Source organism: Crocodylus siamensis, chromosome 12 (genome assembly GCF_052110815.1).
Source record: "Crocodylus siamensis isolate JL-2025a chromosome 12, ASM5211081v1, whole genome shotgun sequence".
In the NCBI taxonomy this organism is placed as follows: domain Eukaryota; kingdom Metazoa; phylum Chordata; order Crocodylia; family Crocodylidae; genus Crocodylus; species Crocodylus siamensis.
In genome coordinates this window covers 30,170,862-30,185,965 of record NC_143406.1, presented here as the reverse complement: position 1 = coordinate 30,185,965, position 15,104 = coordinate 30,170,862, and the positions used below count along the sequence as shown (strand labels likewise).

The window sequence follows — 15,104 nt, the reverse complement described above, 5'->3', positions numbered from 1 at the left end:
CTGTGCTAGCATTCTGGCAGATGACAGAACAAGGAGCAATGGTCTCAAGTTGAGCCAAGGGAAATTTAGGTATGGCATGGCCAGAAGAACTGTTCATATCATTGCTATAGAAAGGTGAATTTTAAAATAAATCTTATGATCTACAGCACTTAAAAACAGATATAGTCGTGCGATGTACAATGTTTGGAACCTGCCAGCTAAGTAATTTAGCGCTCTAGGCCTCAGGGATCCTTGGCTGTATCCACCATCTTCACCCTTTCCATCTGTAGGTGCCTTCACCCTCCGGCTTTCAACATTTCATTTCTGTAGCTCTGGCCCGATGTCTTCATGGTGGCCGTCCAGGGGGCCTTATCCCCTCCGACAGGCTGAGAAGCACTTTCTCTGGCGTCTGGATTGCTTCTGTTGGTTGGCTACGAGTCGTCCTGCTCCCATTTTCTGTGACAACGTCTGCTCCACAGCTTGTTTTTATTTTAAAGAATTTTTTCATATTCGAAGCCAAATCATGTCCAAATCCGTGAGTTAGCGCAGAACCGTAAGTGGCCCTACAACTGGCAAACATCCTCCACCCCCCAGGGCATGAGATATTTCCAAAGTCTTCTGGCAGGCATCCTACGTGCAGGCCAAGGTTCAGATGTCCCCAACTTTCGCTTGCCCTCAGCCATAGGGCCACAGGAGCAAGCTAGGGAGAAGCCTCCCATTTCCATACTTTAAGCCCCAACACCTCGGTGGGTACCAGAAGAGCAGCAATCCCCGGGAACAACTGCCTTCAGGGACCCAGAGACACGGCGCTTCCCCTGCCAGACTTCTTCTTGGCTCTCGTGCCATGGTACCCTCCAAAGGCTTCCAGTGCAATCTGCCTTGAAGCCCCATCTGCACGAGCCCCAGACGCGGTCACACGGCACGGGGCTGCCTCCCCTTCCCTAGGTTTTACCCCTTCAGCAAGCCCCGTGTCCCGCCGGGGGGCTTCGGCAGAGGCCCCCAGCCCCGGGACCGCCACCCCTCAGCCCCGCACCCCGGGGAGGGGCCAACCCCTCGCGGCGGCCGGACGCGTTTCCCTGCGACACCTCCTCCTCGGTGCCCTGGCAACCGGGCGCCCTTGGCAACAGGCCCATCGCCGCCGCCGCCGCCGCCGGAGCGGGTTCGGGGCGCACCGCCGGCTTCCGGCCGCGCCGGCCCCGCCCGGGACGATGAAGCAGGTAGGGCCGGGGGGATGGCCGGGGGGGAGGGGAGGGGGTCTCCATCCCCGTGACGTGACGGCCGGGCCCTGTCCCTCCGCTGCAGCCTCTGGGGGACGACACCGAGGACGTGTCCTTGGACTTCGGCGCCGAGGAGGAGCTGAGGCTGAGGAAAGCCCGGATCAGGTGAGGGGCGGCGAGCGGGCCCGCAGGGCGAGGAGCCGTGCGGGGCCTCAAGGGCAGGGGCTGGTGGAGGTGGCGAAGGGGACACTGGCAGGTGCGCGCCAGGCCCCTGTGCTGACAGGAAGGGCAGGGATCGGGGTGACCATGAAGCAGGCCGGATCCGCGCCTGCCTGGGTCAGCCAGGCTCCTTGGCACCGAGACCTGGGTGCCTACCCGGCCACGTGGGCAGACCCGTGCCCTCGCCTGTGTCACAGAAAGGCAAAGCAGAAGCTCTTGCTGGTAAGCTGGTTTCTCACATTCCCACAGAAGTTTATTTTTAAGTTTCTGAAATTCTCAGTAAAGGAAAGAGGATGAGGGCACCCCGCTGAACTGCTTCACAATGGGGTGACATTCGGGCCTCCCTCCACCTTGTCTTAACTTCCCCTTTGGTCAGTCTCACATGGTGCAAAACTGCTTGGTGCTCAGGGAAATAAGCAGCCACACCAGGGTGTGCATGGCCCAGTCGCTGATGCATTTGCACGCAGTGAGGGTACCTATAAGACTGAGGATGCTAGTGCCCTAGAAATGCACACCGAGAGGAATCACCTGTCCCTGTGCATGGCTGTTTCTGTGACCTCTCTCTGCTCATTCACCCCCCACCCAGTTAAACATCCTCCCAGCAGTAGCCTTTAGTCCAGTAGCTCCTCTCAGCTACACCAAGTTACTGTGGAGTATTAAATCCCACATCAGACTTAATTAAATAGAAAATTTAAAGGGCAGCCTATTGTCCTAAAAATAAACCTAAAAATAAGCTTTTGTTTATTTTTTGGTCTTTACCATTGTTTAGTGTTCTGTGGTAGCTAGAAATGTATTTCATGGGACTAAATTAACTCTACACCTATTTAGGGCAATATGGGATAAAGGTAACATTGCTGAAATGTTTGCCTCTTCTTTCAAGAGCAGGAAAGTAGAAACTCTTGCTTGAGTACAACAATAAAATGTTGGTTAGATAAAAACAGAAGATTTTAGCTTTTCAGTCTCGACTGATTTAAATCAGAGTGATTTCACTTCCTCCTTTTAAACATCTGCAACTCCCTTCACCGGTACATCTCAAAATAGGTTATAAAAATTACATAGATTGTATTTAACAATGTTTCCATTGCAAGTTGGATAGTTATAATAACTAGAAAAACCTAGCGTTGCCAATTTGCATCCCATGAAATCTTTTTTTTTTTTTTTTTTGTGCTAGTCCATTCACAGCATCATCTGACAATGGAGGCTGTTGCCTACAAGAGCTTATGCCTCTCTGAACCAGTTAGCCTAAGATGCCATTTTGCCCTACTCTGTCTGACTTCAGTGCAAGCACACTGGTCATGTCTGTGCTTACAGTGTCTGTACCATATACTTGAGCACCTCCTCTACCTTTTTTTTTTGTGAACTGCTCCAGGGGGGGCCCCAAGCTTTTTAAGTTTAGAAGCACGTAACACTTAAATTGTACTACAGGAGAAGAATAATTATATTTTGCTGGTTATGTCTCAGTGTATGCATGCTTATCCTGGTGCTTTTAGATGGTTTTCCCTTTTCCTAAAACTCTTCATGTTTTAGAAAGTGGAAAACTAAATGTGACTTAGTCTCCTTCCCTACATCCTCTTGTGCTTATCTCACAGTCACGTGTTTCAGATTACAAAATGGAAAGAAAGTGACTTGAAACCAGCAGTATACTTAACCCAGAGCAACAAAAAGATTCCCCATTCCTCTTATTCCCACATTTCTTACATTTTAAATTTAGATCAAAACACACAATTGTCTTATGTGCCCAGACAGTCTATACAGGGGCTCTGTGTAGGCAGAAGGCTATGCTTACCTTTTCAAAATGTAAGACTGTGCTTTTAGAGTTTCAACATTGTACATTCAATGTTTCTCTTGGGAGAGCAGCAACTCCCCCAGGAGAAAGTGAATGTTTGCATGTGGCCTAAGTATAGACTAATTTTGTTTACCTATGGATTGATTTAGGAAGCTATACATTTCTCATTGTTCAAGAGGGATACAATTTATGTTGCCTTCATTACATCCACTTTATCACTGTTATCTGCTTGGGAATTTTAAAATTAAGAAACCTATGTATACAAAAAGGGAACTAGAAACTCATTTGCTAGCTCAGAAGTAAAAGAAATATAATCCAACAGATATTTGACAGCTGATGTCTATGTTAGTAGGTAGTTAAAGAAATAAGTAATGGTTGAAATCCTTTGGAATAATGGTTGAATATATATTAATGTAGAATTATTTGAGCTTAATGTTCATGCCCAACCAAGTCTGGAAATCTAGCTTAATACATAGATTCTTGACCAACTAAAGTCCCTATAAAAAAGGCCAATATGCTACAAGCTCAACAGTAAGTCATACTTGGTCAGCACAACTTCTATAAATCAGCTAAAACTGGTCAATGTAATTCAGTCAGAGTGAAACAGAGAAGGATGCCGTAATGAACATAAATCAAACTGTTGAACAAAATACTCGTTTTTTTGTGCTCAGTTGTCTAACATAGTAATAGAAGTTGGAGAAGTCTGCCACTGCTGGAACTTAGAGGCAGCAATCAATCAATCATCATCCAGCCAAATATGCTGCCTTTCATTTTATTTTAATCTGCCTTCCTGTTTTTACCACAGACTTCTATAACCAGTGATAAATTATTATAAGAGAGACAGATTTATGCTGTTTCCCTTGCTGTTGTGGTTTTACGTTCTGAATTTCCCATGAAGGGGGAACTCATTGTAGTTGATATTAAAAAACAGAAAAATACACCTCATCTCTTTGTACTAATGGGAGAACATATCCAGAATATACAGTTGTGGAGATTTTGTGAAACATTTCTTACAACTAGGAGAGAGACATTGGCATTACATAAAGCTACTTTTCCAACTTTTTTGCCAGACTTGCAGAGGATAGTATATGAAAACTTCTTGCACCTAGATTTCGTTTGCAGGGAAAGATATCTTAAAAGGGATTCATCCCCCTATAGATCCACTTCACACTCAACTCTGAGAGAGAGAAATGTCACCACATAAGATCATAGTTCTGATACAATAGCTCAAGAAGCTAATGGGGATCTAGAACCATAAAACAAACTAGCCTACTCTTTGTCCATTTATCACTTCGTAGCTGAATGCAACGTAGACCCCTCTGTTATCTAACAGTGATGTTTTTCCTGGCCAGTAAAGAAAAAAATTGAAATATGATATCTCTTAGCCTTATTACTAGCCCTTCCTTGGGCTTGCCTTTACTTACAATTGCCTACTGTCGGAGTTCATAGTGTAGGGTTCCTGTTACTTGTAAAACTCCTTTCAGATTCCTCAGGCCTTCCTTTTATTTCCCACTGGAGGCCAAGCCTGAACCATGCTTGGCTATTTTATGATTGGTTTTCACAGTTTCCCTAGTACAAGTTTCTCTGTTGTGTAGATTTTACAAATTCAGGAGACATCTACAGTTTAAAACAGTTGTAACAGGATGTATGCATCTCATCTTTGCTCCTTTGTAAGCTGCCTGCTAGGATTATGAGAGGAAGGATTGTTTTGGAAGAAAAAATGGTGATGTTCCATTCTGCAAAGGAGCTAAGTGTGTCTTGTGGGGAAGTGAAACAAGTAGCAGCATTGTTCCACAGGCTGAAGAAAATCAAAGTCCTTTTGCTTTTCTGTACATACTCTCCCTATGAAAGACTCTAAAAACATCCTTTGTAGGGGAAGAACACTCAAGTTAGCGTAATTAATTATTAACAAATCTGCTCTTGAAGAGTATTATCTAGTTTTATATTTTAATTGCTTGCCTTGGTGCATTGTGCAAAACTAAAATTGTAAGTTTACAATAAACAGTCTTCTTTTATTCCTTACTCCTATAAAAAATCCTAAATCTAAACCAGTCCCTATTACCCATCAATGTGCAAAGTCAGAGAAATGTTAACTCCAGTATTATGTAAGGTCTTGTGTTATGCGTTACTGTACCAGTGGTTACTTGTCCATTTGATTTGTGCATTTTTTCCAGACATCTTAACAATAACTTATCTAGCTAAAACTTTTTACACTGCCTATATTGAATTGCTGTTAAAACAAAAAAAAAACAACATGAAATACCCCTACTGGATTGAAGTCAAGACACAGAAAGAAGACTTAAGATTTTGATCGTTTTCATTAATTGTGTCATTTCTCTCACAAGCAACTGAAAAAAACACCACTCAGTGTCACATGGTTAACATAACCAAAAAGGGGAAAGTTTGAGGTTAATGTGGGTATGATCAACTGAATGATTAATATAAAATGCTGTTGTTTGCTTGGATTTGTCCCAGCATCACACTTACTTCACCATGTAAGTGAGCTCACTACTTTGGCAAGCATTTTATTGCTGGCATTGTTCTAGAAGCATGAACTATTCTGTCTTACAAGCATATCCTAAACAATTCTCAAATGAAATGTAGATTGCAGAATTCCTGTTACTGCTGTTGATTAGTGAGTTTTTAGATTCTAGTGTTAGTTTGCAGATTGGCAGGAATAACCCCCCCCTCTACAATTGTAAATTGACTCGATGTAGAAAATTAACAGGGAACACTGCTTTGTCACACTTAATAGCAGCCTTATATATAATTGCATAACTTTTTAAAATGTTAGACTCTGGGGAAGTCAACATAGCTACTTGTAACTCAAAGCTTAGACTAAAACTTAGGATGTATAGACAGATAATTGTACACAATAGGCAATAATGAATTGGCCCTCACACTTATTATTTTCTTGAGTTGCAAGTAATCTTCTGTTTAACTTTTAACATCTACAAACATAACATCTATTCATTTGCAGAAGTAATTTAATTTATTCATTATGAATAAGACTTATTCCTTAAGTTTTGCTTTACCTGTCTTGTCAATGTCCTAGTACAGCTGGATATTTTCATTTACTAATCAGTGTTCCCATAGCCTCTGACTTGAACCAAACTGATTATCCTCCAAACACTTACCATTGCTTTTAATTAGAAAGCAGCATAGATTTGCACAGTATATCTACTTTGGTTAAGGTATATAGCACAAGCTTTTGTGTGGCAAAGGCTCACTTTATTAGATGTTCTAATTAATAGGGGCCTCATAGAAACCATTCCAGTATTTTATATTCAGGCAACATTAAACTTAGTATTATAAACCCAGCAGTGGCTCTTTTCCCCGTGATTACTGCAACTTTTCAAATTTAAGGCTTTGCTTTTGTTAAATTCGTGTCTCTTTTGGAGGATCAAAAATGAGATATGCAGCAGTCTTGTACATAGCATATTGGTATTCTTTGCAAATTGGACAGTGGGACTAATTGGTGATACCTCATGTGTTTTTTCTAGTCCAGGGTAGTGAGTAGCAGAACCTTAAACTGGAATCCCTTTTAAAGCTAAAAACAGGTAGGATTTTTTCTGAGCTAAGGCCTTTTATTCTGCCTAAAAACAGATAACTGGTTTAATGTGGCCCTGACTAAAGATATGACTTGCATCAACATATATCTGGCACAGTCATTTACACACTAAGATGGTAATTAAATCAAATTAGCCAGGATTGTTCAGAGGCAAAGTGTTAATTAGAATAATTCACAGGTACTTAATGTGGGACAGGGGGCTTGTTGGTCTAAGGCCCTGGGTTTGCTGCAAGATACAGTGCTCAAATGCAAATAAAGGTGGTTGTCTGTTTTTAGCCCTACAGACTAAGAAACCCATTGCTGCACTTTGAAGTACTGAGATGATGCTCCATGCCTCCCCCAACACCCTTAGTCAGGGCTAATTTGAGTTCATCGCTAGTCACACTGTGTAAATGACTATCCCACCAGTTTCAATGCTAGTCAGCCCAAGACAAATCAGAGGAGGGATAAATCTGACTTTTTTTTTTAATTGGCAGGTGAACTTGATTAGCAAGTATAAAACCATACAAATTTCAGTGTATTATACAGTATATTGCTTCAGATGGAGGCTCTTGTCTAAGCAAGGTGGAATAGACACAAGACAATGAAATAGCTTTCCTACTGACCAGGAATGATACTCCTTCCTCTAGCATTTCTCCTCATTTCCAAATGGGCAAAATTAGGTTTTGTGTATTTGCTTGTATCAGTTGAAACCAGTGGAACTAATAAGCACTGATTCAGATAGAGATTCATGAGTATCTCTAGTTCAGACCTGCCCCTCACAGTGAGTACTTAAAGTATTTAGGTTCCTTTATCACTATTAAAGTTTAAAATGGTCTCCATGTAAAAGGTATATCCATTTCAAATATAAAGCTTTTATAATTTAAGACGGTCTTGTTTTCAAAACAGCTCTCAATAGAATAAATCTGGCTGTTACCTTGCACATCTATTTTTGTTGCCCTTCTGTGCTAATTGAAATATTGGTGCAATACTGAGCAGATCAAAGTACTTAACTGACATTTGGATGCTTTAAAATCATAGTGCTGACATGGGCTCCTTTTGGAAATAACAGATACAACTTGATGAAAAAGTGTGTATATTTTATTGTTCTGTATGAAGCGAAGGAAGACCACTGGGAAAACAATGCCTTTGTTGAATTAAGTACATATATGAGTGCGCATTTGACAAGTCATAGCAGCCACTAACTGAAAACTGACAGATGCTATTGAAAATTTAATTTAATTTACAGGAGCATTTCATAAGTGTAACTGCATCCATCATTAGTAGGCATGATAATCCTATTTCTTTGTCTCATAAGTTAGTAAGTGTTCTGGATTGTTTTCCTAGGCATCCACTGGCTACCTTTTTCCACCTGTTTTTCCGAGTGAGTGCTATTGTTACCTACTTGTTCTGTGACTGGTTCAGCAAAAGCTTTGTTGCCTGTTTTGTCACTATTCTCCTCCTTCTGTCCTTTGACTTTTGGTCAGTTAAGGTAAGACATTTCTGAACCAGTAATTGAGCTTGAAAGTGTTTTGTTTGCAATTAAGAAAAAACAAAAACTTCCCAAATACACTCAAAGAATTCAGTAATCTTTTTCTTTAAACAAAATGGGAACAGCATTTACAAATATTAAAGTAGTAAGGAAGTTACCTTAGAGGTAATATGTTTGTGGCCTCTTTCTGAGACTGGATAAGGTAGCCCAGTGCCTCAGTATTGGCCTAGTTATTCAGTGTAAACTGCAGCAGGTTTGAGACTCAAAAGAAGCAGTTAATGTAAGAAAAATGGTAGCAAGGGGTATAAAAGTCTTTGGATACTTTTTCATTTTCTATAATTATGTGTTACAAGTCCAGAGTCTAAGCATGCTGAAGTTAAAAACCAAACCAAATATTTGAAACAACTGCAGGAGGAACCTATAAGCTTAGTATAGTTCTAAGCTATCCAAGAACTGGGAAACTAGAAAGGATTACTTACAGAGCAACCCAAGCCATTGGCTTAATAGTCAGATCTGTGCAGGTGGAGTAGACTTCTTTCCCTGCCTAGAATTTTGTTGCACACACAGAGTCCCTGTTTGGTTTATAGAGAGGTCCAGTTGGGCCAGGGGTGGCCAAAGTTTGACTCATGGGCCAGATCAGGCCTGCAGCAGTGCAAAGGTTAGTCCATTTCCCAGTAACCTTTGCACTGTGTTACTGCAGCCAGTTTCCATGGAGACCCTAGGTGCAGTGGAGCCATGACAGTGTGGGCCTGGGTTTCCATGGAATCCGGCCCCAGCAATGCTGGCAGGGCACATAGATGGGCAGGAAGCAGGTGATTTTGTGGCGGTGACAGCATAGTCTGGAGCCAGGGCAGTGGATCGCGGTTCTGCCGTGGCACCAGACCGTGCTGTCACCGCTGCAAAAATCTCAGCCCCAGCCCTGAAGCAGCTTCCTGCCCTGCCAGTGCATGGAAACCCTGGCCCCATGCTGTCATGTCACCACTGCACCTGGGGTCTCCATGGAAACTGGCCACAGCCACATGGGCAGGGGCTGCTAAGAAAGTCCGGCCACCAGCCAGATCTGCCATTTTGCCCACCCCTGAGTTAGGCCGTTATCCAAAAATCTGAATGGCAGAAGGTAGTAATGTCGCATTGGTATGGTGGGTCTTCTGGATACAACAGCCTTGTAGAAAAAATCATTTTGTTGAAATAAAATTCTGTCATTCAAAAAAATTGTAATCTAAAGATTGCTGGCAAAAGGTGAAAAATATAAACCTAATTCTAATCTATTCAATGCTTTCTGTTTATGTTTTGACTAGAGAGCTGGATCTAGCACCATCTCCGTAAAAAAAATCTTGGATTTTTTTTTAGGGGAACCAGGACAAAAGAACCCCTTGAGACTTTTTTTTAACCCTGACCTATAAATGATATGGATGTCCCTATCCACACAAAATATTTTATTTTCTTTCAAAATAATTAATTAATACTGTTTTTACATCAAATAGTGAAGTTTAGATTGCATTTTAATTTAAGCTTAGGCCTTTTGTAGTGTATGTAACATTACTAAAAAAAAAAATCTTGAGCTTCTGAAAAGGAGAGGTAGAACAAGACATGCATGTGTTATTTTTCCTGTGCCCATTAATGTCTAATATAGTAAAAAATTGCTACAGCATTTATTTGTATGTAAAGGTTAATGTCTAGCCTGTTTGTTTGAATCTGTGCAACTTGCTTGTTTACAATGAATGTTCAGTTTTTCAGTGCGTTTTATATCTTATTGGGATTTCCCCTTTCTTTTTCAAAGCCTGGGAGTGTCCCCTCATAAACAACTTTTCTAATCTTGCTTGGGAAAGGCAGGCAGATTTCCCCCTGTAATCCAAAGCATAATGCTTTAGCACCAATTCCTATTTTTAAATGGGAATAGAGGCCTCTAAACTTACCTGCCTTCAAATTAACATGTCCCCTACCTTTACCCCTGCCCTGAAAGTTGGCATAGGTTTGAGAACTCATTTTAAACATTAATTTTAAATGTCCACATTCAAAATCATGCACTTAGAAAGGACTGGTGGTGAGTTATGTGAATTACTAAGCAATGACTGTATCCTAGAATGTTACTGGAAGACTCTTGGTTGGGCTACGATGGTGGAATCAGATTGATGAAGATGGAAAAAGCCACTGGGTATTCGAAGCAAAAAAGGTAAGAGCTGTAGTAACAATACACAATTTACCAAATATATTAAGACAGGAAAGCTGACATACTAGATACAATTAAGTTCTCTGACTATCGAATGGTCCACTGGAAAAAAATGCTGTACATTAATCTATTTATAAATATCATTGACATTACTTCTTAGGCAGTACAATTTGCTGAACATCCCAATTCCAAGGTACTTCATCATTTTAGAGTAGTTATGAAGTAAAAATCTCACTGTTCATGAGTACTTCCTTTCTGATTTCTGAACATAGACATGCATTCTAACAAACAGACTAAATGCTAGTTTCTTAACTAATTACTCAACAAAATAATGTCTCAGTGCCTCACCGTTAAGGACCTGCATCATATTTTTGTGTGTATAAAAATAGTAGTATTTGCAAGTTGTGTGTGCGTGTGTATTTTCCATATTGCTGTTGTTTAACTGAATTCCAGTTTAAGAAAAATTCATAGTCCCCCACAAAGAACTAGTCAGCTAGAATAAACCTAAATATAAACAGCAGTAAAAACAAGAATACAACTTAACTCTGAAAGCAGTGCCCTGAGACCCAAGTATTGATAAACAGTTTAGCTTTTTTCAGTAATTGAAAAATACTTTATTGTTACTCTATTATTACTATTACTACTATTTCTATTAATGATGATGATTATTATTAAAGGTTTCTACAAATGTTGCTGCCTCAACTGAAGTTGAAGCTCGTATCTTCTGGCTTGGTCTGATTATCTGCCCCATTATTTGGACCCTGTTCTTTTTTAGCACCTTGTTTTCCTTAAAGCTGAAGTGGCTGGTAAGCATGTCATACAGCAACAACTGCAAGTAATTTGAAGGTAATAGACCATTGTAATAGAGGGTGCTCATAGCACTCAGGACAGTCCCAGAAGACTGGAAAAGGGTCAGTGTGGTCCCTATTTTCAAGAAGGGGAGGAAGGAGGACCCAGGTAATTATAGGCTGGTTAGCCTCACCTCGATTCTTGGCAAGACCTTAGGAAAAATCATAAAGGATCACATTTGTGGGGGCAACACAATGTTAAGGGGAAATCAGCATGGGTTTCTAGCAGGCAGATCCTGCCTGACTAACCTAGTCTCTTTTTATGACCAGGTCACAAAGTGCGTAGATGCAGGGGTGGAGATAGATGTTATTTACTTGGACTTTAAAAAGGTTGTTGACACAGTGTCACACCCAATTCTTACAAGCAAACTGAGTAGCTGGGATGTGGATTTTTTCACAGTAAGGTGGTGAAAAACTGGCTTATGGGATGCACCTAGAGAGCAGTGGTGGATGGGGCAGTTTCTTCCTAGATAGATGTGGGCACTGGTGTCCAAATTTGCAGACACGAAACTATGGGGTACAATTAACACACTGGAGGGCAGGGAGCAAATCCAGGTGGATTTGGATAGACTGGGGAAATGGGTGGATCAGAATAGGATGCAATTTAACAAGGATAAGTGCAAGGTGCTGCACCTGGGGAGAGAATCTCCAATAAACCTATAGACTGGGAAGTACTATTCCGAGTACCATGGCAGTGGAAAGGGATCTCAGAGTCTTCGCTGATGCAAAAATGAACATGAGTCACTAATGTGATGAGGAAATAAGTAAGGCTAACTGCACTCTCTTACATTAGCAGGTTCATCACAAGCACGTCTAGGGAGGTGATACTTCCCCTTATGCGGCATTGATCAGGCTGCAGCTGGAGTACTGTGTCCAGTTTTGGGCGCTACACTTCAAGAGGGATGTGGATAACCTTGGGAGGGTTCAGGGAAGGGCTACTCATGGTTGAGGGGCTACGGGTAGGATCCTATGAAGACAGACTGAGGGAGCTGAATCTCTTCAGCCTCCACAAGAGAAGGCTGAGGGGTGATCTTGTAGTTGTCTACAAACTCACGGGGGGCGGGGGGGGAGGGAGGTCAACAAGGAATATGGGACACTGTTTACCAGGTGCCCTTCAGGTTTACTAGAAATAATTGCCACAGGCTAAAGGAGATTAGATTTAGATTGGCTATCAGGAAGAAATTCTTTATGGCGAGGGTTGCCAAAATATGGAATCAGGTTCCAAGGGAGGTAGTGCTTTCCCCTACTTTGGAGGTGTTCAAGAAGAGATTAGATAGGCAGCTAGCTTGGGTTATTTAACCCCAGTGCACTTGCTGCCTAGAGCAGGGGGTCAGACTCAATGATCTACAAGGTCCCTTCTGACCCTAGAAATCTATGAAAAGAAATAAAAAACCTGAATCCTTTAAAATAAGTCAGATTCATACTTCGTGATATCTTTAAGTCGCAAAGATCCAGTGGAAGCCTTAACGTATAGAATCTCTACTTGCCAACTAGAGGTCTTCCCTCTGGTGGGGTACAGGTATTATCATTCTTAACTTCACCCCTCCAAGACTGGCTAGTCATCCCTTTAGTTCAACTCCCAGCAACCAGTAGTACAGGTTTAGCTCTCCAGTCTAAAATTTTTCTGTTGTAGCCAGAGGAAATAAACTAGAAGAGAAGTGAGAGATTATTTCTGCCGAACAAATTATGCAGCTGGATGTGTTAAATAATAGTTAAATAGTATGAAGGAGTACTACATTACTAATTAACTTTCCAAAATGAAAATTTGAATTATTGGAAGTAATTTTTTAATGGTTTAAATGACCATGCAGTTTAAACGTACATGTTAATCATCCTAAACTTTTGATTATTTCTAGGCTCTTGTGATAGCTGGAATCTCCCTTCAAACTGCTAACTTATACGGATACATCCATTGTAAATTAGGAGGACAAAAAAGCATCAGCCAAGTAACTTCCAGACTCCTATCACAGCAGATGTTTCAAAGAGTAAGTGTTTTGATAACAACCAACATTATTTGCAAGACATACAGCCACTTTTAATTAAACTGAACATGATGATTCACATTTTGCATGGATGATTTAGGGATTTTAGAGTTATTGATTCACTGGAGAAAGAGGCAAGTAGTCTCAAGAAGAAGAAAAGTCTGAAGCAGTCCTGAAAAGGATTGCTATATATGGAAGTGTTCCCCTGGAAGGTGGACTTTAACTTTCAAATGAATTCCAGGACAGTTACAGGTCTTCTTTTTGGTAGAGGGAAATCTATGAATTTTTCACTCTAGGTTGGAGTCAATAGAAGCAGATTTGTTTAAGTGTAGAATGTGATGGCAACTCTTCCCAATGCATTCTGGTTTTAGGATATTGAGTAATGTGGGAGAGTGATCCACTACCCAGTGCAACCTCTTATAGCACCACAGCTGTGTTCTCCTGTTATTTCAGGCCCTGTAATGGTCTGCTTGCCTCTCCTGAAATTCAGCACTCCAGCCCCATATTTAGCCCCACCCCTTCTCAGGTAGCAGTTATCCAGAAAATTCCCAACACTCATGCCTACCTACTATGGCTTCTCAACACCACATTTTTCTTTTTAAGTCCTAATCCTCTGGGGTACCTAAGCAACACTTTTCTCAAAACACAACCCCACCTTACTTAAGCATCTTACGGTTCCTTGCTGTTCAAAGGGTTGACCTTTGCTGGTCCTGGTCTTCCATTTTCTTGGGGCCCACCCCAGGAGCTAGCTATTTTTCCTTTTTCAAGCCGCAGATTTACCAACCCACTGAAGTTGCCATTGCTCCTTTTAAAGAAAATGTAAGTCCTCTCAGCTGCATCTGCTAATGATTCCTGCAAATGCCCAGGTGCAGCCATGAGGGCCAACTGAGCGCTTCAGTTCCTGATAATTTTTTTCTGCCAGCATGGGGATTTTGCAGCCACAAAACGTCAATTTCCTCTGCTCATTCCACAGGACAGACGAGAAGAATTTCAGAAGTCTGTCTTGAAGGGTATGGAAATGCACAACCATTAGGTGAGCAAATACATAGGGTTGATGCAGGAAAACCTGATTAAAAAACCTGTTTTCTTAAATGAAAAGTCTTTATTACTTTCATAAAATATATTGATATTAGCATTATGCAGTAGTTACAAAATGTGTCTGGACAAGAAAAAAAGTTGTCCAGAGTCTTTTTAATGACAGATCTAAAATTGATAAGAAAAAGAAATACAGACTAACACATTAAAAAGGCAGAGTCAGAAAGAAAATCTACATCTTTAAGTCAAGGTAAAGGCAAGTTCTCGATCTTGCTATGCAAGGATTCCTTGCTTCAGTTTAAGCAGTTTATCAGCTTATCTTAAAGGGGGATTTCTGACCACACAGTACTGGCCTTAAGCATTCAGTACCTTAAATTACCAAGAGATTAGTCAGTGTTCAGGCTTAAACTTTTCTTTCATTACATTCTGGAGTTGGCAGTTTCCCTAAACTCGCCTCATTTTGTTGGGTAACCATATAGTTAAACTTGAACTGATTTCGTTTGAAAGAAAATGGAATTAATCTTTTCCAACTAGAAGAAATCAGAGTGCAACTATTACAGATAAGGGAAAACAACATCATCATGTCTAAAGATGGCCAGTTAGAAGGTAGGGCAGGGTGGCACCTTAGAGACTAACTCAGTGATTTTTTTTCAGCCAGGGTGCTATATAAGATTCACAAAATAAACCTGGTGAATTAAAATAGGAAACCATAGTGTCATATAACATTCTGGCCTGTTGTGGTCTTTATGTTCTTTGCAACAGAATTGCGCTACTTTTCCAATACTCAAAAAAAGCCAACTCAAGTGAAAGCATTTTCTGATGTGGG

General features: G+C 41.1%; 1 protein-coding gene across 1 annotated transcript in view; it reads left to right on the top strand.

The window, feature by feature from the left end:
- Positions 1 to 1,063: 1,063 nt before the first annotated feature.
- The window catches only part of TVP23A (trans-golgi network vesicle protein 23 homolog A), a 14,573-nt gene continuing 532 nt past the window's right edge, over positions 1,064 to 15,104 (top strand). The window contains 8 exon segments of the mRNA XM_090023108.1: positions 1,064 to 1,196; positions 1,282 to 1,361; positions 8,099 to 8,243; positions 10,327 to 10,416; positions 11,091 to 11,219; positions 13,118 to 13,220; positions 13,223 to 13,246; positions 14,217 to 14,276. Of these exon segments, the coding sequence (XP_089879234.1) occupies positions 1,188 to 1,196; positions 1,282 to 1,361; positions 8,099 to 8,243; positions 10,327 to 10,416; positions 11,091 to 11,219; positions 13,118 to 13,220; positions 13,223 to 13,246; positions 14,217 to 14,276 (640 nt within the window). The 5' untranslated portion in view covers positions 1,064 to 1,187.